General features: G+C 40.8%; 1 protein-coding gene across 5 annotated transcripts in view; it reads right to left on the bottom strand.

The window, feature by feature from the left end:
* The window catches only part of LOC148354262 (disks large homolog 5-like), a 49,981-nt gene that overhangs the window by 13,094 nt on the left and 11,180 nt on the right, over positions 1–25,707 (bottom strand). For 2 of the 5 annotated variants that reach the window (XM_088350760.1, XM_088350765.1), the window contains exons 2-21: positions 14,891–14,959; positions 13,851–14,025; positions 12,203–12,346; positions 11,814–11,997; positions 10,710–10,969; positions 10,048–10,360; positions 8,719–8,949; positions 7,962–8,146; positions 7,758–7,883; positions 7,168–7,300; positions 6,789–6,916; positions 6,552–6,727; positions 6,323–6,426; positions 5,371–5,463; positions 3,402–4,391; positions 2,785–2,905; positions 2,539–2,683; positions 1,823–1,956; positions 1,624–1,713; positions 362–530 (exon numbers count right to left, since the gene is read on the bottom strand). In XM_088350760.1, the coding sequence (XP_088206886.1) occupies positions 362–530; positions 1,624–1,713; positions 1,823–1,956; positions 2,539–2,683; positions 2,785–2,905; positions 3,402–4,391; positions 5,371–5,463; positions 6,323–6,426; positions 6,552–6,727; positions 6,789–6,916; positions 7,168–7,300; positions 7,758–7,883; positions 7,962–8,146; positions 8,719–8,949; positions 10,048–10,360; positions 10,710–10,969; positions 11,814–11,997; positions 12,203–12,346; positions 13,851–14,025; positions 14,891–14,959 (3,970 nt within the window). The remainder of the gene's footprint in view (positions 1–361; positions 531–1,623; positions 1,714–1,822; positions 1,957–2,538; positions 2,684–2,784; positions 2,906–3,401; positions 4,392–5,370; positions 5,464–6,322; positions 6,427–6,551; positions 6,728–6,788; positions 6,917–7,167; positions 7,301–7,757; positions 7,884–7,961; positions 8,147–8,718; positions 8,950–10,047; positions 10,361–10,709; positions 10,970–11,813; positions 11,998–12,202; positions 12,347–13,850; positions 14,026–14,890; positions 14,960–25,707) is intronic. The other 3 variants (XM_088350762.1, XM_088350763.1, XM_088350764.1) reach the window with 3 other exon arrangements.

The following is a 25,707-nucleotide window of genomic DNA, read 5'->3' as shown; positions in this document are numbered from 1 at the left end:
AGACAGTTACACACATGTGATTACTCAGGGCTGGTGCTTTGCCAAACGAGAAGACTGAGTTTAAAGAAAGAAAACAAGCAAGTGATAAGCACAGGAGGCAACCATTTTTAATGTCACTGAGGGGCCGACAGTGATGGACTTGTTGCTTGGCAACACCTTTGGAGCCTTCAAGTAGCATCTCTAAGGCAAACGCTCAAGATCATACTACGGCCGCCACTCACGCTGCTACATCTCTTTTACTCAATGAAGTCCTACAATACAGAGCCGTAATCAACTTGACAGGACAGTCCAATATATCACGAAGCATTACAGTGCACACATGCCATCCAAACAGAAATTGACGTGACGCGAGCTGTCGCACCTGTCCTTCCTGCGCTCGCCGATCGGCACTGGGCTGACCGAGATGCGGGGTAACGTGGAAATGGAGCCTTGCGACTGGTTGCTAGCAAAGGACGATGTCTCCAGGTTAAGGGGCGACTGAGGTGGCGTGATGAGGCTGGGGCTGCTGCACTCTGAGTGTGAAAGGGAGCCTGCAAGGAAAACAACACCGTTGACAGGAGGAAACAAAATATTAATATTACATTTAATGCAGACCCTGCGCAATACAAGTATGTGAGATCAGAGTTGTCTTTTCAGCCCAGGGTTTGAAAAATAATGACGTTTTATTGTTTTTCCAGAAAAGCCGTGTACGTCCACGAAGTGAGCGGGCGCTTGGACGTGGGAATAATCAAATAATTCCATTAATTTTTCACTTTTAAGAAATTGTCAATTTGAAAAAGGTAGGAGTTTAATTTCAAATACTCAAAGTTGAGCTGATCATCAACAATCATTTAGAAATGTATTGAGGAATTTAAGCAAGTTGGATAAATTAAAAAGCAAATGGAATACATGCAAACATACAGACACACATTAACTGGGATCCAACCTGGGACATCCCAAATGAGGCAGAAACATTAATCACGATTCTATTCTATTTTTCCATGCATTCATTCCCATGCTAAACAACACAATAGCAAGAAAGCGGATTAAACTTACATTATGTTTCATAACAGTTGGGAGCGATAATGGGGAATAATGTTTTATAAAGAAAATGAGTTAATCGCTTGAAATGCAGACCATCTTTGTCATTTTAAATGTCTACTTAGTTAAAATACAGGGTGTTTCAAAAAATGATATATTTTTGCAATTGAATATCTTTGTTAGATCCCCTTCATATCACTTCAATCACTTTCAATAGCGTTTCTATGCAAACATATAAAAAGTCGGGCAGAGGATCAATACAACAATGGAGACTGTTATGCTGTAGCATATCTTAGGTGTTTGGCAGGAGCTGGATGACAGACTTGACATATGTAATACCTCAGGTGGTGCGCATATTGGACATTTGTAAAACCCTTCACATTACACACATGCTTTTGAATTTCTCATTCAGATTCAGAGGAAAAAAATCTTATGATATTCGACATTAATACGTTTTAGTTTATTTTGCCTTATCATGTACTTTCAGTGATGTTTACATCTCAAAGCATATGTTTTTTTGAAACATCCTGTACCTTCAGTTTACTGGCAATCGGAAGTGTAGCCTTTTGCTACGAATTAAAGCTATTTTACTGAGTGCCGTACCTCTGTCTGAGCCTAGCATAGAGCGAGGATAGCGGGGAGTGGAGGGAATCTTGATCCTCTCAGCACGGTACTGGACATTGTTTGAAGAACCTGCAGTCAAATTTAGACAGATAAACCAGCCGGATTGAAAGAAAAGGCATGACGGTTCCGTGTGTGACTTTCACGTTTAAGTGTGTGCGTTTGAGCATGCCACACTGACCATGTCGTGCACTTGAGGGCAGTGAGTGTGTACCGTGAGACGCTCGGCTGCTGCGTGACGAAGAGGATTCGACATAGTCGCCGCCCCTTTTCTGCTGGCTGAGATCCAGGCTCAAGCGACCCTGGTGTTGAGGGCTGGCAAAGGAAGATGGGGGATTAAGGCTTGAGAAATCAAATTATGCATACGATGCATATACAATTATCTGAATATGCATGATATTTCACAGTAAATTAAATTGATGGGCTGACCCCAATTGCCACTGAAAAACATGAAAGTCATGTAACTCTAACTGAATTTAATCATATGCTTGTGCCCTAGGAGAAATAGACTCATTTGAAACTACTTATCAACAGAAGAAACCAAAGAAGGGACAATGAAAAAAATAAATTCTCTAAATAGTTAAACAAAACAAAACATAGCCATGGAGGAATAGTTACAGTCAATGACATCATAGGGGCAAGTGAAGGTTGCCTACTAATGAGGCCTTTTTGCGACTGTATTTTTTTCCTTACATCTTTCCTTGTTAATACACAATTTCTAATGCACTCCAGGCTGTAAATATATAAACTTGGACTAATGTACACTGATGTTCCCTAAATGAAATCTGATATTTCGTTGAATACATGATTTGGTGCAAAAACTAAGCACATAAATTAGCAACAGCAGCAATACTTTTCTATAGACTGGGACAAAAGCACGATGTGTAGGAAGACCACCTGGTGGGTGCGTGCTGGTGACAGATTTGGGAGGCGACTGAGGGACAGTTGTTGGTATGAACGCGATGGCTGCGCACCGTGTATACGGGATTCCTCATCACAGCTGTCACAGCAGGACACGGCGACAGACCCCTGTGGGCCGAATCTGACAAGTGAACAGATGCTGTGTCAAGTGGAGCAAGGAGAGTGGGCTAAGAGGAAGGTGGATGATGGTGAGGTTAGAGATAAAGTGTTGGAGGAACTCACTAGGAGGGAGGCTGCCGTTGTAGACGGTGGGCACAAAGCCAACGCTGTGTCGATGAGAGCGGTTGGGAGAGGAGCGCAGCATGTCCCGTGGCTCAGGTGAATGGTCATCATTGGAGTAACTCTTTGACAAATTACAGAAAAATATTAGCGTTTCCATATGTTAGGCTAGAAAACAACATTGAGAAGAAAGATCAACAGTAAACACATAGGGATTCTTTAAAATAAACGTTTGTTTCCTCTGTGAATCTGCAGGGACTGTCTACTTCCTGGCTTTCTAGCTGTCTACACTAAGGAGAGTGAGTCAGCTCCCTGGCTGGGTGGTTGGTGTGTGCAGCGCAATCGATCACGCTGACACTCTTTCTCAAAAAGGAAAAGTCTTCTGGCACAAATGAGAAGGGATGTAAATTATCCAGGGAAATAAAATGCAGGCTGGGGCCCAATGTGAGGACGTGATATGTGGCTCAATTTTGAAAGCCTACACCTCTCAACATTGGCGTGTCTCTTAAATAAACAAGTGATTTGTCTCTCAGGGAGAAAGGCGTTGATATTTAGACACTGATAATTTAGTTTCTAATAGTAGTTATCTATTTAAGATTTAATTCACTTTACTGACTAACCTGGAAAGCAGGGAGAGTAATAGTCTGCGGCGTCATCCTGCGTCGAAGGGCAGGTGCGGATTTGGGGCGTGGCCTTTTTACTTCAAGCTCCTCGCCCCTGTTTCGCCCAATGTCCTCATCGCACGATTTCCTTGATGTCAGGACTTTACCGTCCAGGAAATAGTGATTGCCGTTCCTGTCGCGCTCTCGCTCGCCCGCCACCGTCTCACCTTTGCCCTCGGATGTAATGGTGCAGTCCGATGCCGAGCTGCTCTGATGTTTGTGTTTGAACTTAAAGGAGTCGCTGCGGGTCGGGGGCGTCGGCGGGGTCGGGGTAGGCGTCGAGGAAGAGGAGAGGGAGTCGGTCTTTGAGGGTTGCGGGGAGTGTAACGCTGCGGCCGCCACTGCCGCTATTTGATTGGCCGCCATGTACTCCAGCTTCAAGGAGGGTGTCTCGGGACGTTTGAATGTGTCTGGGTCAAAAATTGACTTTCGCTGCTTGGGGGATTTATAGATGGAGAGCTGCGCCACTGCTGGGATTGGGCTACTATTATCAGGCGCGACTGACATGCCTCCTATCACCATCTTGGGCCAGGTTCCTCCGCTGTGCTTCCGGTCCTGGGTCGCCTCCACGGTGAGGCAGTCAGGAGCAGAGACAGGGTCAAACGGAAGGGAGGATGGCGCCTTGGAGTAGGGACAGCATTCTTGAAAGGCGCTGGGGCCATTGCGGCCAACGCCCAAGTCGGACCGGAGACTGGTGGCGTGAAGGGAACCCATGGAGAATGGCTTGCCCATGTCTCCATAAAGATAGTCAGGTTCTCCTCTGTGCTTCCTCATGCTGCCGCTGCTGATGTCCGAGAAGAAGATGTCTGTCTGCGTTGAACTGTTGTGTTTGAGGTTACGGCTGTTCCGAGAGTGGATTTCTGAAAGGTGAACGCGCCCATTGGTCTTCTCTGATGAATCGCGTAGACTGTCAAAGATGTTCTGGCCCGATGTACTGTGAGGAAAGAACTGCGAGGGGTTTTAGAAAAAAGAAAAGTAATCATAACAACTGTAGACAAGAGTACTACTTTCAGAAGTAACAATTTGGCAGTTGTGCTACAATCAACACAATCATTTGTTGTCATTCTTAGAAAAGCTGTACAGAATTTAAAAGTTATTTTACTTGCGGCCACCATCACCTGGCTTGTGTCAACATTGCAGACTTGTTCACAATGAGTGTGCAAGTGCGTGCATTTTTTTTAGAAGTGCCTGAATAAACTCTTATTTTGTCATCTTTCTTGGGGTTTGGGTTGGTGTTTGGACTGTACTTGAAGTAGGCCTCTTCCTTCATTCATCATTTGCATGTTATATTAACAAATTGAAAGAAACAAAAAATGCTGGGACAAGCAAGACATCACTCTGCAGCACTCTACACCTTCCACTTCCATTGTGGTCTGCGATTTACTTTTCTTAAAGTAAGATGGAAGGAAATGGGCACGGTGGAAACTAAGGGCACTTTGAACTCAGTTGGACCTCGTTAACACATACTTAGTAGAGAAAATATTTGACCATAAAACCTTGAAAGAGCACCTCAAACAATGCATCCCAACTTTAAACTAAAACTTTTATTCGTGACAAAATCACTGCCTAACTTATTGACTATTGATTAAGTGGTCCAAGGGTTCTCTAATTCATACCAGAATTATTTTTTGACAGTGATATCAATCACTAAATTTCATGTGTTAATTGCATGAATTAGAATTTAAAGTTGGACAAGTTGGACATGGAAGGACAACACAAAAATGTCTTCCTTTGCCCTTGCTTCAAACCACTATTAAAAAAGCCAAATTACTAATGTATGAAACAAATAGAAAGTTGTGTTAAAATGGAAGGCCTAATCATTAAACTGCCTTGTCGGGTAAGGATCAAAAATAGTAAGAAGCAAGTTGTTTGAATGTTTCAAGGAAAAGAGGTTTAAAAAAGCTCAGAGAGTAAGTGTATGTCCCACCTTCATGAGGGAAAGGCTGAGGGAGTCCCTACAGTTCCTCAACAAGGCCTCGCACTCTGTCACAGACTTGTTATCCAGAGCAATGCCGTTTATCTGGGGAGAGAAGATGACAAAAAAATGAGAACAGGGCCATCATTTTTGCGGCAGTGCACTATTTGTGGTGATATTCCCTTCCAGGCATGCGCTTTGTTGTGGATGGCAGCACAGTTGAAAGCAATGCCAGGCAGGTGACACAAAAACGCCTGGGGCTTTAAAGGCGTGCAAGTCTTTGTCAGCAGTAACTGGGTTGAGGGGAAAGGGGTGCTGTGGAAATTTAGGCCAGCACATTTGGGTCTGCGGGCCATCACACTGCAATCTCCCCAATTTCCACCACAATGTGATTGACTTGAGAGGGATTGTTGAAAGAGACGGTCGGAGATAATACAGCGCGAGGATGGAAGTTATAGTGCTAAGATTGAAGTGAATTTGAAGGAAGATATGAATAGATTTTATCAACGAGTGAAAAGTATCTTTTGCTTCGGGGCATTAGAGTCCTCAAACGGAAACTGCTTTTTTTTGTATGTGGGAGTTTTCAAGCATGGTTACGAACTATTTAACTTATCCTTGGAACCATTTTTTAATCAAAATTAATGTGTTTTTTTTTACCTCAATATATTCTTAAACAACAACAACTTCTTATTTTGAAATGCAACATCAATGTGCTTGTTTTTAATGTAAAAGTTAATTTTGTTCCTTCAATCTTAAGGCTTAGTCCCATTTTCTCATTTCCTTAAAATTTAGAAGAAAAACGTCACCAATTATTCTCAACAAAAAGTGCAGATTATCACAAGAAGGCTCAGAAAAACCTGACTGAGATGTTACGCAATATATGTGACAGAAGGCCGCATAAACTTACAAAAGAAAATAAATGGATGGGGAGAGAGTATTTTTAAGAAGTCGGTGCATGACTCACAGCAATCAGTCTGTCTCCAACAGTGAGTGTGCCTTCTCTGGCTGCAGGACTTCCCTGGACCACAGCGGTGACAAAAACACCATTCTCCAGACCTATCCCACTCTCTTAAAATTATAGCAAATGAGATTAAATGTTATAATCACAATAGGCATTAAAGTGAAACTTTGAAAGAAATGCAAGGATAAACTATTACTAATCAGACAGCAAGCACAAAAAAGCCTCAAAATACCTTTGTGCCCCATGAGGTTGATGTGAACAGGAGTGAGCAATCTTCCCCCAAGAGACTTTCTCCTTCGTACCACCATGTTGATGATCCCCCCGACATTGAGGACCGCCTTTATTACCTGCTTCCTGTCCTTGTTAGTCAGGTCGATGTCGTTTAACTTCAGTAACCAGTCGTTCACCCTGTAAGAGCAAAAAAAGTGATAAAGTTGCACAGGAAATGATCAGGAAAGAATGTACTTACCTTAATCTTCCGTCGGCAATACTTCCTTTGTCCACCCGCGTCACAAATATTCCGCTGTCTCCTGGTAAATATGGATCATTCACCCCCTCGGCGATATCAAAACCGAGCGCCTTTAGGTCCATGTCATCCTATAAACAGCATGAAAGAAATAAATGTTTTAATTGTCATAGAAGCATTGAGCAAAGTTAATACCATTTGATTCAATAAAATCAAGAACAATACATTATCAAGATGAATGGAAATTTAACATTATCTTTTAATACCATTCTAAAATGGTAACTAACTTAATTAGAACATGTGACTGGTAGTATATGTATGATATTTATTTGAGTTATGTTGCCGAATCCAAAAAAAGTTTGTGTATAGGCGCCATTCTTACCCTGCCTTTCTCAAACTCCACCACTTCAGTCTCCCACTCGAGGGAGTCTGTGTCGATGGCAGAGTCATGAGAGCTGTGGGCCATGAGCTGGCAGAAATGGGCCTCTTTCTCCAGCTGCCCCTCCATTTTTTCCCTTTATCACACAACATATAGGTCTCAGTAAGTCAAGGATAAAAAAAGCAATTCTTAATTTTAATAACCATTGTAATATTCGGGTTGATAAACGTTGCATTCTCTGAAATAACACACAAACAAACTAGTTCTAAATTCTGCTCAATGAAAATAGCCCCATTAGTATATTGATCTTGAAACGCTTTATCAAAAGCAGTGCTATGATTTGTATTTGCTATTTTCAGTGCAGGCAGCAGAGGGCGCTGTCGCATTCCATATGGACACACGGGCAGATGGAGGACAAATGCTGTACTGTATTATTAACTGTTTCATTGTTACATTCTTAATCTAGGCATGTGCAAATGCCACCAGACATCTGAGTGAGTATTCCAATTTCTATAAAGACACAAAATTACATCTTACAGGCAACCATACCTCAAGTGTAAAAGCTGCTTTTAAATAAAAACAGAAAAACTAACTTCATCTCTTTGTGCTCTCGCAAAGCATCGTTCTTCTGCTTCCTCATGTCATCCAGATTCCGCAGGGCATCTGCGAGATCACTGACCGCTCGATCTCGCTCCCGACGCAGGTTGTCGCACAGCGTCCTGTGGAATGCAGAGAAATGTCACTGTGCATCATATGGTTAAGCCTTCCCAAACCCTCACAGGTCTTAGCAGACGCACCTGATGCTCTCCCTCTCCGCTACTATTTTGTCCCGCTCTTGGAACGCCCAGTCCCGGCGACATTTGGCCACCTCGGTCTCCTGTGTGGCTTCCTTCAGCTCTTGGGACATGGCCTCGTACTGTTTCCTCAGCATTTCAATCTCCTTGTTGGCCCGCTCTATGTCGAGTGTGGCAGAGTCTTGTTTCTGCATGAGTGTGTTTAATTAGCTGCCCATATGTCATATTTCTTTTCAACTTTTTGAATTTTGGGTAAAAAAAAAAAATACATGAGTGGGGACATTAGGTACAGTTTAGCAAACCAATAAGGTCCAATATTTGAGCTGCATCAGAAACATGGCTGTAAAATAATATTAACAAAATAACGGATTACAGTTTTTTTTTCATTCCAAGGATGTTTTAAATCCTACTGTAATGTATTTATATGGCATGGGATGTGTTATTCCTCTCACTATACAGCTTAGTTATTTGCCTGCCATTCATAAGAAACCGCATAAACTGTAATTTGACCTAATTGCCACATAATCCTATCTCAAATAAAAAGCCTCAAACCTTTCATCCAATCCAAGTCTAAAGTTCAAATGAAACCAAGAGGAAAGAACAAGTTGGGTGAAGCAGTGCAGCCCAAAATCGGCTTAACGGCCAGTGCAGTGATACTTTATATGAATGTAATCCACCGTTCGCAGCAACCTGAGCTCTTAAGAATACATCTAACCTTCGACTTGGATACTCGGGTGTGGTGGCGGAGGGCCCTGCTCACCTGTCGGGCCTGATAGTACTCCCGAAGAAGCTGATCCCTTTGAATGATGGCTTCTGTCCTCTCCTTGCGGGCCACGTCGCGCTCCTCCCGGACCATTTCGATGTCTTTGCAGGCCTGGCTCAGCTCTTTCTGGGTCTCGGCTTTGTCTTTCACTTCGTGGCAGTATTTTTCAAGCAACTCATTCCTCTCACAGATGGCCCTGTCACGGTCCACCAGTGAGGAGTTCAACTCCTGCAAAAAGGAATGAGGAAAAATAAAATATTTTTAATTCTGAGTCATTGACGGAACGATGAATCTTGCTGGCGGGCTTCTCCATTTTAAGAAATATTTTTCAAAGAGTAAGAAGGGTGAAACCATTTTTTTATTTGGCCTTTATTCGACCCAATGTTAAGTTAATGGAAGGTCATCCATCTGAACACACTCACTGATGAATCACTCCAGTCAGGAACTAAAAAGGTACATTTGCAAAACCGCCGGTATAAACGTATGAACTATTAACCAAATCAAAATAAACAAAAATAAAATAAGTGGTACAATAAATACCAACAGTGTACAGCAGTCTGTATTTTGTGTCAATTAAGTCTTCATTTAGGGGATCACTTTAGAAATTTGACAGAAGTTTTAATACGAAAAAGAAACCAATGTAATTGATTTAAGTAAATGTTTATGTGCTGAAAGTGCAAAGTTCAAGAAACTAAAAACATCATAAAAAAACTGGGAATTGGGTGCACTCGAGGATTCAAGTCATTTCCAGGAATGTTTCACTGCATTTCCAGTAATCATTATACAATAAGAAATGTCAAAAACAAAACCGCTTACCAATTACAAAAAAACGAGACAAAGCTTCACTGTGTTGCTTAAAACAATTGGCCTTGAAGGCTGAAGCAAGTAATCTCATAACTATTTGATAACAAAAGACAAAATCTGCAACGTTTTGGGTCATTTCAGAGTTCTAAAAGACGACTGAGTGCAATGTGTTTATTGCAAAGCCCAACCTGCTATCAGACTGTAAAATTGCATCCACAAGTAGCAACTCTATTGATGTGAGAATGTAAAATACCCTCCCACTTTCTGTCTATAACCTGCACATTTCGTTGTTTGAAAATAAAAATCTAAATCTATGTGCATTACATTGTTTACAATGATACCACTAATTTTCTGATAAAATTAAAAAAACCATGTAGCTGATCTTTTAAACTGTGCCATTAAACTGAAAAAATGTTAAGGAATGAAATATAATTAACTTTAAAAAAACAATTGTGGATGTGTGATTTTTTTGGTGGGGGGTTAAGACATTAAACCCCAATCCACACCACCGCACTTGCATACCTGTTTGAGAGCTTCCAACTCCTCGCTGGCCACGACCCTTTCCGAGGAGGTGTTTTTCAGACGGGCCTCGGCCGCCTCTAACTCGGTCTGCAACTTGTCCAGCTCCTTGATGACTTGGTCGCGCTCGCTCATGATGAGTCTGTACTCGTTGAACACAGAATCGCGCTCCTCCTTGTACTTGTCGCAGTCTTTGGCAGACTTCAGCTGCAGGTTCTTGTAGCGCGTCACCTCCGACTGCAACCGCTCCATCTCACGCTGGAGCTCCTTGTTTTGAGCCGATGACTTATTCAACTCCTGTTGTATGGAATCAAACCTGGCGGGATGAAATTGTGGATATATCGCTTACATGTACGACATTAAAAAGACAAAAAACTGAAAGCAGCCACAACTGAGGATTTATGTTTCATATTTATGGAGCCAAACGACAGCAATCAAATTTCGAGTGTTTTCTCAACATTAGCTTGTTTTAGCTCAGTGCCAGGGGCGGCAAATGATCATAAACAAGTGGGACGCTTCTCCTTGGCAGGTTTCCTTCTCAAACAGGTGGCCAATAAGATGGTACTTTGGGAGAAAGGCCCTGAAGATCAGAGCTTGTTTGTAATGGACTATGAACATAAGGACTTAGTGTTTAGCGCATATATTGTACACAAGTAACACTTTACCTCCTCATGGAGGTGGAGTACTGCTGCTGGTAGTGCATCGCTGAGTCACACTGTACGAGCAGCGCGTCCATCTGCTTTTGGAGCCGCCGGTTCTCCTCCTCAGCCTGCTCCAGGCGGCTTAGGTCCGTGTTGTGCGTGGCCACTTTCTCACTATAGCGCTTGCTGAGGGCATCGTAGTCCTTCTTCACACCCTCCAACTTGTCCATGGCCGTGTCGTACAGCTTGTTCAGCACCTCTGAGGAGCCTTTTTCTCGAATAACCTGCCGTGTGTGACCCACATAAGCTGTCACCTGACTTATTTTTTATTTAAAGTAAGCTGCTACTTGTATTCTGTAAAAATGTTAAATATGGAGTTTCCATGCATATACAAATATTATCAATGTTAATAGATCACTTCAAAGCGTTAGAACGCCCTTGTGCAATGCTTTGACTCAACAGCAGGTGGCATTACAGAGCAAGCATTGATTCAGCCTTTCATAACCTCATTAAATCTCAACATACAGTTATTGTTTGCACTTTGCAGTTTAAAATGATATATGATGTTTAGACACGTGAACACACATGGCTGGAGCCACAAATTAAAAAAAAAATCAAAGGGTTTACTACATTAAAAAGTAGTTGGTGCATTCCGCTTTCTAGTCAATGTCATTACGGTAGATTTTGCTGATTACAGCCGCTGGATTTCTGTGAGTGGCAGTTGCCGGAGGGCTGTGTTAACCTTGTTTATGCAGAATATCATCATCTTGTAGTGAGAGGCTTAGGGTCACAGTGCCCTTTGGCCAAGCCAAAAGCCTTTCTTTCCTTTTTGCCCTTCATGCCCTTTTCCAAATTCCCTGTGTACATTTTACCTCTGGCTTGGCTAGCAGTGGCCCCTTAGACAGACAGTGCTATCCCCATAGGTGTGCCACACTGTTGTCTTATATGGGTCAGTGCGTCCTTTGTTGGCTATAGGGCATCCAAACTACTAAATGTATGTAGTAGAAAAGGCATTTTACCTTATCATTTTTTGACATGTGTGTTGTCAGTTCAAATAACACACATTACATGCTTATGAACAGCACAATGGTAAACAAGTCTGCCTCACAATGTTAGAGATAATCGTACCTGCTGCTGCTGTTGTCGGAGATCAGACAGCTCCTTCTGGTCTTGACCGTGCAGCCGTTGCAGCTCCTCGCAACTCTGTTTGAGGTGATTGTGCTCCCGGACCAACTGAGCATTGTCCCTGCGCATGGTCTCCATGTCCTCCTTGAGCTGCGTTTGCTCGCCCAGGACACGACTGTGCAGCATGCTGTACAACAAGTGAGCAGACCACAGGGTGTAAATTTTGAGGCAGAAAAGTTTATCGAGGACCTTGGCATACACGTATACATTTAAAATGGGATGCCACTGGTAAACAAAAAAGTCATTTCTTTAAGTGTTTAAGATTCATTACACTTAACCTAGCACATGATAAATATTAAATGTAGCAGCAAAACACATTTGGCACTACTTACTGGTAGAAGTCGGCCTCTTTGACAGCCTCCTCACACCTCTTCAGCGTTTTAGTGTGCTGGTTCTGTAGAGACTGCAAATCTGCCATGGCTCTCATGCACTGGCTTTTTAAGCGCTCATAGTCATGACTGGCTTTGGAATTTGGCCTTAAAAGAGAGACATGACAAGAAAATAATTCAGCAATGACAATGGCAGCGTCAAAACCAAACCTGAAAACAAGGACAGTAAAAAAAAAAAGATTCTTATCATAGGTAACATTCTTGTAAGCTTATTGACATGAGATATTGTGATAATAGCAGCATTTAATAGAAAACTGTTACTATAAGGCGCACCAGATTATAAAGGCACTTCCCCTCCAAAAATAGTAATTTGTCATATATTTTTTACCACATAAGGCGCACTGAACTTCAGATTCAGATTCAGATTCAGATCTACTTTATTGTCATTCTAGTACACGTGTATACAGAACGAAATGTCGATGCATCTGACCCCCACAGTTTCCTTGAATGTACAGATATAAATAATGTTGTATTGTATTTTGGCTACGTATAGTATTTTACCATAGTGCCGATAGTGCAAGAAGAGTAGCTAACCAGATGTGCAAAATGGGCAGTCAGGTTAACAAGTCAGGTACACAGTAACATTAACACTGTAACAATAACGCTGTAATTACAATAGTGCAGAGAGCAATGTGCAAGGAGTGGCAAGCTATAAAAAAAACTGCCAGTAGTGCAAAAAGTCAGATTAGCAGCCGTTTAGATTTAAGTTAACTATATGTTAGATTGACCATTTAACAGTCTAATGGCCAGGGGGACTAGACTATTGCGGAGCCTGGTGGTCCTGCACCGCACACTGCAACTATAAGGCGCATGGGTTTAAAAGTACAGAAGGGGCTACTGTATTCATTAGAGTATAACTGTTGGGAATGTTATACACTTACGGTATACATTAGTGCAATGATTTAAAGTCGAGCGTAAAATGTCGCTGACCATAATCGCAAAACATTGTATGCAGCAGGAACTAAACCCAGGGGCATGACAACCTAACCACTACTCCCTAGTGATACAGATGGCATGCAAAGGCATTCAATTCAATCTTATTATCACACTCTTTTTACTCACAGTGCCAGAAACAAATGACTGAAAGTTGTACTGATGTATATGAATAAATGCAAAAGGCGTGACAAAGGAAACAACTCTTTGGTGTTTTTGTTGATGAATCCTACTTTTCATATGTAATCTCTATCACTGGTTGTCTAGTGGTTTAGTGTAAGCGCTCTCAACGCAGTGACCCGGGCTTGATTGCCATTGCATTCCATACTCTGAGATTATAGTCAGTGATGTTTTGAATTAATCAATCATTGCACAAATATGGTAGTATATCGTAAAACCTCTTATTGTAACGCACATGTATAAATACTCTATGCAATTTCAATCATATTAACTGTATTTTGTGGTAAACAAGGCGCACCGGGTTATGGGATATTTTCAAATTTCTGGCTGATTTGGGGTTTTTAGGTGCGCCTCAAAGACCTGAAAACAAAGTATAAGATCTAGAAAAAATCCCAAAACAGCTCGACTGTATGTATTCATGTAATTTGCCTTTAGAAAAATCACCTGGCATAGGCAAAAGAAGCAAGGGTTTTTTTACCTGCAGTCATCAAATGTGGTGCCAGGCGACGCCAGGGCCAGACGCTTACGGAGCTCGTCGCGCTCCCTGGTCACCTGGCGAAGCTGGTACAGGACGGTATCCAGGTGGTCGCTGGGTGGCCGGTTATCATTGATGGCGAGGGGAGGCGAGGATGCCTCGCCATTAACGGGCGAACCTGTTAAAACAAGCAAGTGACAACACCATGATCAGAGAATGTAAAATTCCATTTTAAATTGCAAAATATTGGTGCAAACGAACACACACACACACACACACACACACACGATATTTGTCAATGTTACTAATTTGCTATAAACAACAAGTGTTTACCTTCTGCGTTATAATATTTTTCAGAACGTAATTTTTAACTACCAATTGTAATACGTTCCAAATGAGGGGTCGGCTTGATATGCAGCACTTTAAAATGAATAAGGGAAAAAAGGGTAGACCGGAATTCTGACATAATCCTCTAGCGTGACTTGAGTGCCAGCCTGCTGTAAATCCAGAGATACGTATCTTGCAATTACAAGACGGGTAATCTTTGACAGGGGAATGTTAAAAGCGAAGATCCGTTTGAATTTGATGTCTGCTTACACAGAGCATTTCTCTGGCTAAATTTGACTTGCTATAAGGCTTACTTCACACTTTGAATTCTTTGCCAAAAAGACAAATACATTTATCATTAACCAGTCACTGCAATTCGAAGAAACCCATCCATTGCACAGAGACTTAGGGCAGGAAATCTAAGGATTATGTTCATCTTTGACTCAACATTTTGGCCCTCTTTGGGATTTATGTAAGTCACCTGAGTCATTTGGACCTTTGTCAAATGCAGAAATAAAGCATGTCTGTGAATACTTTAATGGGACGACTTGGCAATGGACTCACACAGCTACAAGTTAGATTTTTTGGGGGATGCTTTTCTGCATTTACCTTATATTTATTAATTATTCCAGCTTACTTTGACCTCAAGAGGTGAGGGACAATTCTTGTAATTTAACAATAAGTTGGCGTGAAAATATTTGCGGACGACTACGTACCAACGCTGCTGAGGGAGCTGCTGCTTTCAGAGTCAGATGGCATGGTGGAGAGAACGCTATATGTGGAACCTGAAAAAAAAAACATGTTTTCAACATGAATCCCTTGCACCGTGAGACAGAACTGACTACTTCTTATACATAGGCCCTGGCGTCGGCCATGTTGCCTTCGCAGGTGTGGCAGTCAAGGGCTTATCCCCGGGATAATACAAACGTCAATGCTCCTCCTTAGCAATCTCACATTACCACTTCAGACTGCTGTCACCATTAAACCGCCTTTTCCCTTTCTTTGCACTGGGCATGCCTTTGATGTAAAGCCTCTGTATGTTTCTGCACAATGTCACTACTCAAATGGGATTTTCTATTCTCATGACAGGAGTGTGAGCAATGTATGCACGTTGCACACATAAAACAGGAGAAGATAGCTTTAATTCATCTCAATGGCGCGACATATGGCTAAGATGGGGGAATATTTTTGCATAGGTGCAGGGAGTATGTGCAGAATTTTGTTACGCTGCAGTGTGTCTGCTCTAAAGGGCAACGCCATCCTGCCAGTGACACAATGTTTTTTATTCCAAAACTAGGGCTTAGCTTTGTGCATTCTGCAGATAAAAAAAATCACATTTCACACAAAACAGTAGTATTTTCTGCCTACATTCCTTGCATGCCTATAGAGAATGCAAAACATGATAAGAAATTGTGACAATATTTCTGGCTCCTTAAGAAACTTATAACCATCGAACTTAAATTAAGGCACTTTATATTCAGAATATTTGTTCATTTTCTCTCTAAACTTGCGGTTGAGCTGGCAAAAACACAAAAGGGTAGATGGAGCTGCATTTATTTTATTTTTGTCAATCTATCGTAACCTTAAAGTGGAACCAGAGAAGAACCATTTTATTCATTTGGACAAATCATGTGTGTTTAAGTAGAAAACTGTTGAGGAAGAATCACTGATTGGATGTTTAAAAAAAACAAACATTTGTATTAGATTATTTTATTAATCAATGGTATTATCAGTAAGACATGTAAAACTTAAAATATTCCATAACCATGTTTCATAGCTTTCAATGACTAATATTTAATCCAAACATGATGTACCAGCAGGCTGCATCAGATTATGCAGTGACCTTGTGCTTCAAATGCTAAACCCTGATGTTTGTCTCTGCTCTAAAAAAAGGACCACGTTGTTCATTCACCTATTTTTTGTAGACTCAATTAAAAAGTGCAGCAGCAAGAATCTGAGCTTGAGCTACACAGTGAACAAAACCCTATGCATCCATCACAGCCCGTAAGGGGAAAGTGCCAGTAAATTACAAAAGGAAAACAGATCTGCTGGTGCGTGCCAGCCTCTTCGAAATGGGCCTCAACAATATATGCTCAGTGGCGCTGAAAATCTTTTTCAGAATCTAATTCAAACGGAACAGACATCAATACAAATGCAGGGCTTAAAGAGAGAAAAAATAACATGGTGTGTGCTATACTTGCTCACACAAGTTCCTATGAAGCAGTTTTAAGATATGGCTGCCTTTGTAAGCAGCAGACAACAGATTGATGCCAACTGCTCCCTATCTTCATCTCAGTCCTCGCCCTCCCACTGGGATTTAGCTGCGCTCTGGCTCCAGCCTTTCCATGTGTGACAAGGGCAAGCCTAATTAAGTGTGAGCGAGAGCAAGACTGAGCCACTCCATCTTCAGACCCTGCAGACAGAAGAGAGGCCAGTGGTGACGAAAGGGGCACACCAGGAGACGATGCAAAGGAACCTTGGGCAGATGAAAAGAAGATAATCAAACCACAAAAAGCATTAAAGGGGTTTGAAAGAAAAGGGAAACCAGAGTAAGAGTCAGATGTGTACAAGAAAAAGGCTTTTGATCTTTTCTGATGATCCGTGATGCGTGACACGTTTGGTGTTGAGATGTGATTTTTCTACCAGCCTATGAAGTACACTCTGGGCTGTGTATCATTACGCCAAGAAATAAAACTTCAAAAGTCATTTGCATGGTTGCAATGGCTGACTTCTTGAACCCACTATCTGGCTCAGCGCGTCTCACACGAAACAGACATAAGCCACTGCGAGGCTTTAGCAAAACTCTGCTGCAGGGTAAGTCCTTTTCAAATCCTACATAACGTCACTGGAGTCTGAAGTGAATTAAAAAAAAAATCATGAAATGTTGCTTCTTAACTATTTCTTTCTGTGGCGTGAAAGGCAATCAACTGAATAAAAATGTTCAACATTACCAGTGATAGAGAAATATCAGCACCTGACTGACAAGTAAAGAAAATGCAAAAAAAAACTAAACAAATGCATTTTTCTTTGGAACAAATGCCACAGTTAAACCCTTCATCAAAAAAAACTAGAGCATAGCTCACTCACTATAAATGAAAAGCTCACAGTAGTTGTTGGTGGCCTTGCATAGAGTGATGCATCAAAACAATTGCATTATTTTTCTTCACCATTAGGGGCCCATCAAATTTTACACACTGTTCCTATAATCTTTCATTTGTTCGGGAAAAAAGGTGACATCATTTGCAAATGAGAATGAATCGATGGTAAACCTGGACAGGTATCTTTATTAAATTTTTGAGCTCGGAATTGTCTTGCTTGTTCTAAAATATGAAGTACCCTATCGAATTCGAAGATCAATAGATTACTTCATCTGTGTGTATAATAACACTCTGGCAAACGGGAGGATTACAGATAAATCCACAGGATTTCACCACACGGACAGAATGAGCACATTTGGATGGGAACCACGGGCTTATAGGCAATTAGCTAAAATGTCAGAGGAGAGAGCTTCCTGGAGGTTCACGGGTTATCTGCAATAGCTGCTCTCTGACGTACGTTTGAGCATAAATAATAATTAGCATAATCAGCGCAAGTGAGGCCGATCATTAGTAAACATGGTGTCCTTGTCAATAAAGCAAAAGAGCTAATCTGAAAAATTAACCACAACCCAAAAATTGCGGAAAAATGTATAATTAAGAATATTTTACACATATATATATATATATATATACATATATATATATACATATATATATATATATATAAAATACACCATATTTTCCTCACTATAAGGTGCACCGGATCATAAGGTGCACCCCCTCCCCAAAGAAGTAGTGTTAGATATTGTACAGGAATAAGTCAGGTATAAGGTGCATGAAATTGAGACTACAGTAAAGACTATTGTGTTCATTCCTGGATAACCGTTGCTCATTTTATACACTTACGGTATAAATCAGTGCTATTACAGTCAGTAAACTGGGTCGCGGCAGTGACACTGACCCACAAGACCACCAATGACACTGATGAAAAGGCATTACATTTTACCTTATCATCACACCATTTTACTCACGGGTCCAGAAAAACTAAAGTGCATAGTGCAATTTGTTCTGCATTCTGATAGCTTAAACAGTCCCTCTACTTCTTCACCTGTGCGTCAATAACATTGAAGTTTGATATAAAAGGTTCTATAATATTTTGTTGAAATACTTTGTTTATTCCATTCTCTAACATTTTTTGTTCAGGCACAGCGAGTAAAAATAGATGAGTTAAGCTCTAATGCCATATTGTATGTTATCTGTACTACTGAAAAGTTTTGGCTCTCTAACTGCCACTACTCATGTTCAAATCCCATTGCAGAAGATGTTTTGTGATTTTGGTCAATGGTGTTTATCAACTGAGCAGTACTTGTGAAGTAACGCATACTATGTAAGGCTGCAACTAACGAATATTTTTATAATCGATGAATCAGTCGATTATTTTTTTCTATTAATAAGTAAATCTGATTTTTAAAAACACATGTTTAATTTCATCCATCCATTAACTGCGCCGCTTATCCTGAGAAGGGTTGCAGGGGTGCTGGAGCTAATCCCAGCTATCTTCAGGCAGTGAGCAGGGGACACCCTGAACAGGTTACCAGCCAGTCGCAGGGCACACAGAGACAGACAACTCACTCGCTCATTCACACCTAGGGACAATTTGGACAGGCCAATTAACCTGAAATGCATGTTTTTGAAATGTAGGAGGAAACCGGAGTGCCCAGAGGAAACCCAGGCAAGCACGGGGAGAACATGAACACTCCACACAGGAAGGTTCGATCTCATGACCTCAGAACTGTGCCGCACACGCTCTAACCACTGTGACGCCGAGCTGCCATGTTTAATTTCCTCGTCCTTATTTAAATATTGAAGCATTGGATCAATGGGAATATACAGCAAAAAACTGTATAAATCAAATTTGAGGTTTTAAGTGTTAACAATGTAGCTTTTTATTCAGGAAAATATGGTAGTAGAAATCGGATTTTGACAGATTCCATTAGTGGCTATTAGATGATCTTTGCTAAGACACTGAAGGTGAGAAATGCAGCCTGAGATTACTTGAGGCAGTATTAGCACTGGCCTGTTGCTATGATCTAAATAGGTCAGAAGAGGACTCGCATCTACCTTCAGGGTCTCGCTACCCCCACGCTCGCTTCGCCGCCTTCCCTCCCGATCAAGTGATGTGCTCGCCGAATGACGCTAGCTTTAGCTGAATAGATTAGGTGTTCAGGCACATAAGGCGAGGTGACACGTGTTGCCATGGTGAGGTCTGATGAGGTGCGGCACAAGCGACTAGCAAAGAAGGCTGAAATGGAGCATACGAGGACAGGGGGAGCTTGGCAGGCCTTATCAAACAAAGAGGCAAAGGCTGGCTTCAAATGGGTACTGAATAATTAAACAATTCCAGAAATTTTTCAGCATTGCCAACTGACACAAAAAAATAACTGATTAGAATCTTGATGGGACGCGGTCAACGCATCACAACCTCCATGCTGATAAGACTGTATGTACATAACTTGGCCAGAAATTTAGGCTTGCAAGGTCAAAGAAGAGCACTGGTAATGGGAAATTACAGTATTTTATTGTTATCAATATCAATCAATCACAATAACGTCTGAAAAAAATACACAAACCAGAGGCTATTTATTGCAAGTCTTCAAGCTAAATTCTGCAAAATCTTCTCTTCAATGTCTGTAACTCATTCAATGACCGACCTTTTTCTCAAACGCCAATTTTTGCCATATTAACTCATTTTTGAAGGCCTACAGAAAATGTAGTTGGAGGCATAAGACACATTAAAAAATAGCTTCAACCCACACCTTAGAGAAAAAGGTTTATAGCTTTTACAATTTTGCTTGCAAAATAAGATTTTATTGAAAGAACACTGAACTTATGCATGAACAATGCACAAACTCTGAAATAATTTTTCAGCGCCTGATTTTTGCTGGCAAGTGATCACAAGATTTCGGTCAACATGGTGATCACTGACGTACACAAAACGCCATACCGCTCTGCCCTGATGATAAAGAAGGGACTTTATCAACCGTTTTAAAAAGAATAAAGCTTCAAAGTGTTACATTTCTGTACTTATACATTTGCTTTTCTCAACACACTTCACTCTCCATAGGGGACAACTACACAATCTAATTTGCTGGATAGAGAAAGAGGGGGCTTTTTTGATGTGTGGACAAAGATCTACTAAAAGCCACTGCTGTCATCTAATGGTGATTTTTGTATACTAAAATTATTCTCAGATGCTTGATGCGTACTGGTGACCTGTACCAAAGCCTTTATAAAAAACAAAAAAACATGTTTTTACGTTTTGGTTCTCAAGGACAATGCTTCTGAGTACGTATTTATACAATCATCACACTAAATGAGTTAAGCTTAAAATCTGAATACAATTTGCACAAAAAGAACATGACGAGGCGTGACTTGCTTATTTTCTTTTATTACTTAAGGGGAGATTTCATGATGGTGTCAGTAAAAATCCAGCAACAAGAAGGCAAATTTACATTTCCAACCTGTGAATCTCGTCTATGAAGGAGTTTATGAGGCGTGGAAGCTATTGGACTGAGTGAGGAAAGTGATTTATTGTCTTCTAACCTCAACGATCTGTGCTATACCAAGAAGCAGAGAACACCATTCACGGATAAGCGATTTACTTGATGGGTTTCCCCTCACAGCTTTTTTTTATGAACAGAACGTGAGAATCTCGCTCAAAACGTTCTCAACTTTTGTATCATTATTATGTTATTAGAGGTTTACAAGGAAGACCTCTGTCTTTTATGTGCATTAATAAATTAGATCCTGAACATCCTGTTGTACACTGCTACTTTAGGATAGTATAATATATATCATATATACACATCTGTCGCATGAATGTCTCTTTAAAAATGCACGCAAACAAGTCCATTAAGATTTTGCTCGCAGGGCCAAGATGTTAACTATTTTATTTTTTTAATACTTTGTTATCATTCTGCTTCTTGAATATGCTCGTGACAGTTAAGGAGACAGGAAAAAATTAAACTATGGCGTTTTCATCTCCTTTTTCTTATTTCATTTTAATTGTTTTGTAAAGTTGTAGACGCTGAATACATTCCAAACTCCAAACAGAGACGTGGGGGTGGGGGGGGGGGGGGGGGGGGGTTTGGGGCACTTGTTTTGGAAAAAAAAAATAATACAGTCCTAGTCATTATCTTATACTCACGATTATCTCATGCATAATTTTCAGATTGACTCTTGATAAACTGCAGATAGACAATCTGCTCAATAGAAATAAATTACAATGGAATGTCATTCCGATACAAAGAGTTCTACTACGACTACTGATTTCAATGGTCATACTGATCACAGCCGGGTGATTTAAACTACATGGGCAGCAGTGAGCTAGCGTGGGAATGTCACCAAACCCACCAGATTAAAAACTCCACTAGACTGGGAAGTTCAGGATGATTTACCCATCAGTGATGCACTTAATCAGTGTGGTGTGAACTTGTTTCCCAAGGGCTTGAAGGCAGAAGGGTTAACAAGATTTAAATGTCAGTATGTTCAAAAACTGAAATAGCTCAAAACAGCATGGAAGATGTTTAAAATCAGTAGCCGTAATTCTGGGAGAATGGCAAATTTTGCCAAAGGGTGCTTCTCGGAAAAGGAGTGAATTGGTTTATATTTTTCACGATTGCCAGTGGGTGATCAAGTAGCGGGTTCGAAATGCAGGATGAACACAACCCCAACCTATGCTCTACAAGGTTTGGATCATGCTTATCCCCCGGTACAAGCTCCAGCCGATCTCTGAAACACCAACTTTCAAGTAACACTAAAATGTCATGGTAAACCTCTACATACATGTTTACTCTCCATGTTCCATTCTCTTAAGTGTGTAAACACAAGTTAATTGCTGAGTCCAAATCCCTCTCTGTTCATCAAATATGACATTCAGTGGGCCTTCTACAGTATTAGGCCACCATTCTGGGCTGTGAGCCACTATAGCGTCGCTGCTGATGAAAAAGAGGCCGACCATCTGATTTCAGAAGTTTTCTATGCTAAGCATAAACATAAAATGTCCAAAGGTAATGACTCCATGAGTGCCTGGTTCCAAATGCATGATGAACACAACCCCAACCTATGCTCTACAACGTTTGCATCATGCTTATCCCTCCTTACAGGCTCCAGCCGATCTCTGAAACACCAACTTTCAAGTAACACTAAAATGTCATGTTTAACTTCTCCATACATGTTTACTCTCCATGTTTCATTCTCTTAAGTGTGTAAACAGAAGTTAATTGCAGAGTCCAACTCCCTCTCTCTTCATCAAATATGACATTCAATGGGCCTTCTACAGTATTAGGCCAACATTCTGGGCTGTGAGCCAGTATAGCATCGCTGCTGGTGAAAAAGAGGCCGACCATCTGATTTCAGGAGTTTTCTATGCTAAGCATAAACATAAAACGTCCAAACGTAATGACTCTATGAGCTTGGATTACTCAAAGACACGCATAGTATCTGACTAATGACTCATGAGTGTTCTTCAGGACAATCGGTCAAAACCCTCTTGCCTCCTTTACTATGAGGCTTGTTTGCTATTTCGGGAACAAGACAAAAAATAGATATATTCTTCAAACACAGCCTAAGAGTTTTGAAGAGAAAGTAAGGTCATGGGCCCAGAAAAGCTGTCGGAATGACAAATCTGACCGAATGTTAAAATATACCCGAAAGAGCAATCCAGTCGCTTTTATTATCAGCAAGCCATCATACATTATCACCTCGCTCTGCCGAAAGCAGACCTCACTATTGTCCTGTGCAGCCTTCAACAGAGAACAAAAGGAGGGGGGTGCGAGGGATTCTCTAACCTACTCACCAAACCCAGTACAGCTCAAATAGTCCAAATGGGAGCTGCCAAAAAGTGGAAGAAACCCACGAATGGAATTTTTGGATGATCTCTCAGACATTCCTTTCATCGTTAATAACCAGAGGCCAGAGTGTGTTGATTTAGATAACCTTTACACAGTGTGCATGGATTATAAGCTGTACTTTTGTAAAGGCTACACATTTTTATAGCTAGAATAATGTAGAGAAGAATTACAGGAAAACTTAGGCTTAGGCTGTTGCTGATGATTTTTTTCCTTGATCAATATACTGTAGTCATAAAATGAAATCCAGCATGTTAACCCTTATGTTGTGTTAGGGTTGCCAGTGACCCGTTTCAAGGTTATAGAATGTAATAACTGATGCGTATCAGGGGCCATACAATTACAATGGAAATATATGGTTATGAATCATATACAGGGTTCGTACACCTTTTTCATGACCAAATCCAAGCACTTTAAGGACTTTCAAAGACATTTTTTTTAAAAAACAAGAAATCCACTGAGAATCATGTAGTATGCAGATCCACAAAATCTAACAAGACCGATTTTTAGATCCTAAACAAACGGGAATATATTTGTGGATCTGAACAATATGTGTGTAAATAGTTGAGTCCTCTTTGGCGCAACCTGAAGGGGGTGATGACACTCCATAGGGCATTGCTATACAACCTATTGCCAGCTGCCGTTAATTACGAGAGAAGAGAGAAATGCAATGGCAAAGCGAAGCCACCACAAAGCAGTGTTGGTGTCATTTTTAAGCAGACATGTTGAGAAACACGGCAACAAGCATTTACGAGCACGCCACCCAAAATCCAAGCACTTTTCAATCCTTGAAACCACAACATTCAAATTCTAGCATTTTCAAAAATCTCAAGCACTCATATGACCCATGCATATTAGGTTTGTTGGAATGTAGTATAAACTACATTGAGGGGAACTCTTTTCTTTTTTGGTGGTAAGGACAGAGTTAGAACTCCGGTCAAAAATTGACCCGAAAACAATAGTTAGTGGTGCCAATTCCTAACACAACATGAGGGTTAAGGCAAATCTTTTTACATGATGAAGCTATCTGAGATGGAGTTTACTTGTGAGTTGATGTAGGCACATTTTATGTATTAAAAAAATGTCACTTCGCAAGTTAATGCTTTCCTTTTTGCAAAACCATGCCTCACAAGTACCAGATAGAGTATTGTCATTCCATTTGCTGGTGATTTCATTGTGTGTCACACATAACTTGGAGCCTCGGGTGACATGGCCATACAAATGGATGCAGGTGTTGGCTATACAAATTAAGGCGTAGAGGATTGAACAGATGGAGAGCCGGCAACACATGCCAAGAGTGGCAGACGAAGCTGGACACCCGGACTGCAGCAGGATATGAACGGAACAAGAACCAGAATGTATGAACACACAAATTTGGAAATAAAGTAAGGTAAAGCAAGATCAAGATGCTGTTTATTTTACATGCTGACATTACCTTTTAAAATAACTAAAAAGCATGCAAACATGTAAAATCTTAATAAAGGCCAGCTTTACCCTACAGCCTTCAGTTTGCAGACAACGCAAAGGACAGATAAAAGTGCTAGCAGATGCAATTCATTAGTACATTATTTTCGTACTTAAAAGAATACACAAGAGACAAGATTAATAGAACCACAAGATTAAATTGGAACAATAACACTGAAACCCAGTGGACACACTAAGCTCAACTTCTTATTAGCCGGTTTTGCAAGGCCTTGATAGATTTATTGAACAGTAGACTGGCAAGGACAGTAATGCAATTCTAAAATTAGTTTTAGACAGGTAATACGATAAAAACATGTAGCCATTACGATGGCCCTGGGAAAGAAACTGTCTGAGCCTGTTTGTCCTTATTTTAAGTCAAGTCAAGTCACGTCATGTTTATTTGTATAGCCCTTAATCGCAAAGAGTCTCAAAGGGCTGCACAGACACCAGAATATTGCAAGCCACAGACTATTATTACACCATCCCCTGATACTAACAGAACCTTAAAAATCACATCTTAAGCCAACAGGGAGCCAATGCAGGTTAGCTAAAATCGGGGTAATGAAATCAAACTTTCTTGTCTTAGTTAAAAGCCTCAGTAGCATTTTTGATTTTGGACTTCGGGAGACCGGAGTAGTACATGAGGGTAATCGAGACGGGAGGTAACAAACGCATGAATTATAATCTCTGCATCCGACTGAGTTTTAAGGGACCTATAGCGCATACCAAAGAGCAAAAGGTCAAAGAGGTGGTGGCCGGGGTACATTTTCAAAATAATGGACTAAAATCACTACATTAAAAGAAAATGGAAATTTTCTATCATTTATTAAACTGCATTACAATTAGGTACAAGAAGAAGTTATTTACAGTGAAAAATACACAACAATTCCTGGTGTATGATGCAATAATGAATCAAGATTATCTGCGGCCTAGAATTTGACACAGGCAGTAGTCCTAACCTTTTTTTGTACAGGTTTAATGTTTGACAATGTCTTTGCAGCCCACCCCAAAAATATTGGTGGTAATAATAACGATAACAATAAGAATAATATCTATTATCACTAGACTACAAGGTTTTGGCTGAACTCTTTTCCATAAGGCTCCATTACAATGTTGTACAAC

The sequence above is a fragment of the Urocampus carinirostris genome, chromosome 13 (assembly GCF_059441175.1).
Source record: "Urocampus carinirostris isolate Australia breed hairy pipefish chromosome 13, RoL_Ucar_1.0, whole genome shotgun sequence".
Classification (NCBI taxonomy): domain Eukaryota; kingdom Metazoa; phylum Chordata; class Actinopteri; order Syngnathiformes; family Syngnathidae; genus Urocampus; species Urocampus carinirostris.
Note: the sequence above shows the minus strand (reverse complement) of the source record. Positions and strands in the feature narration are given on the sequence as shown.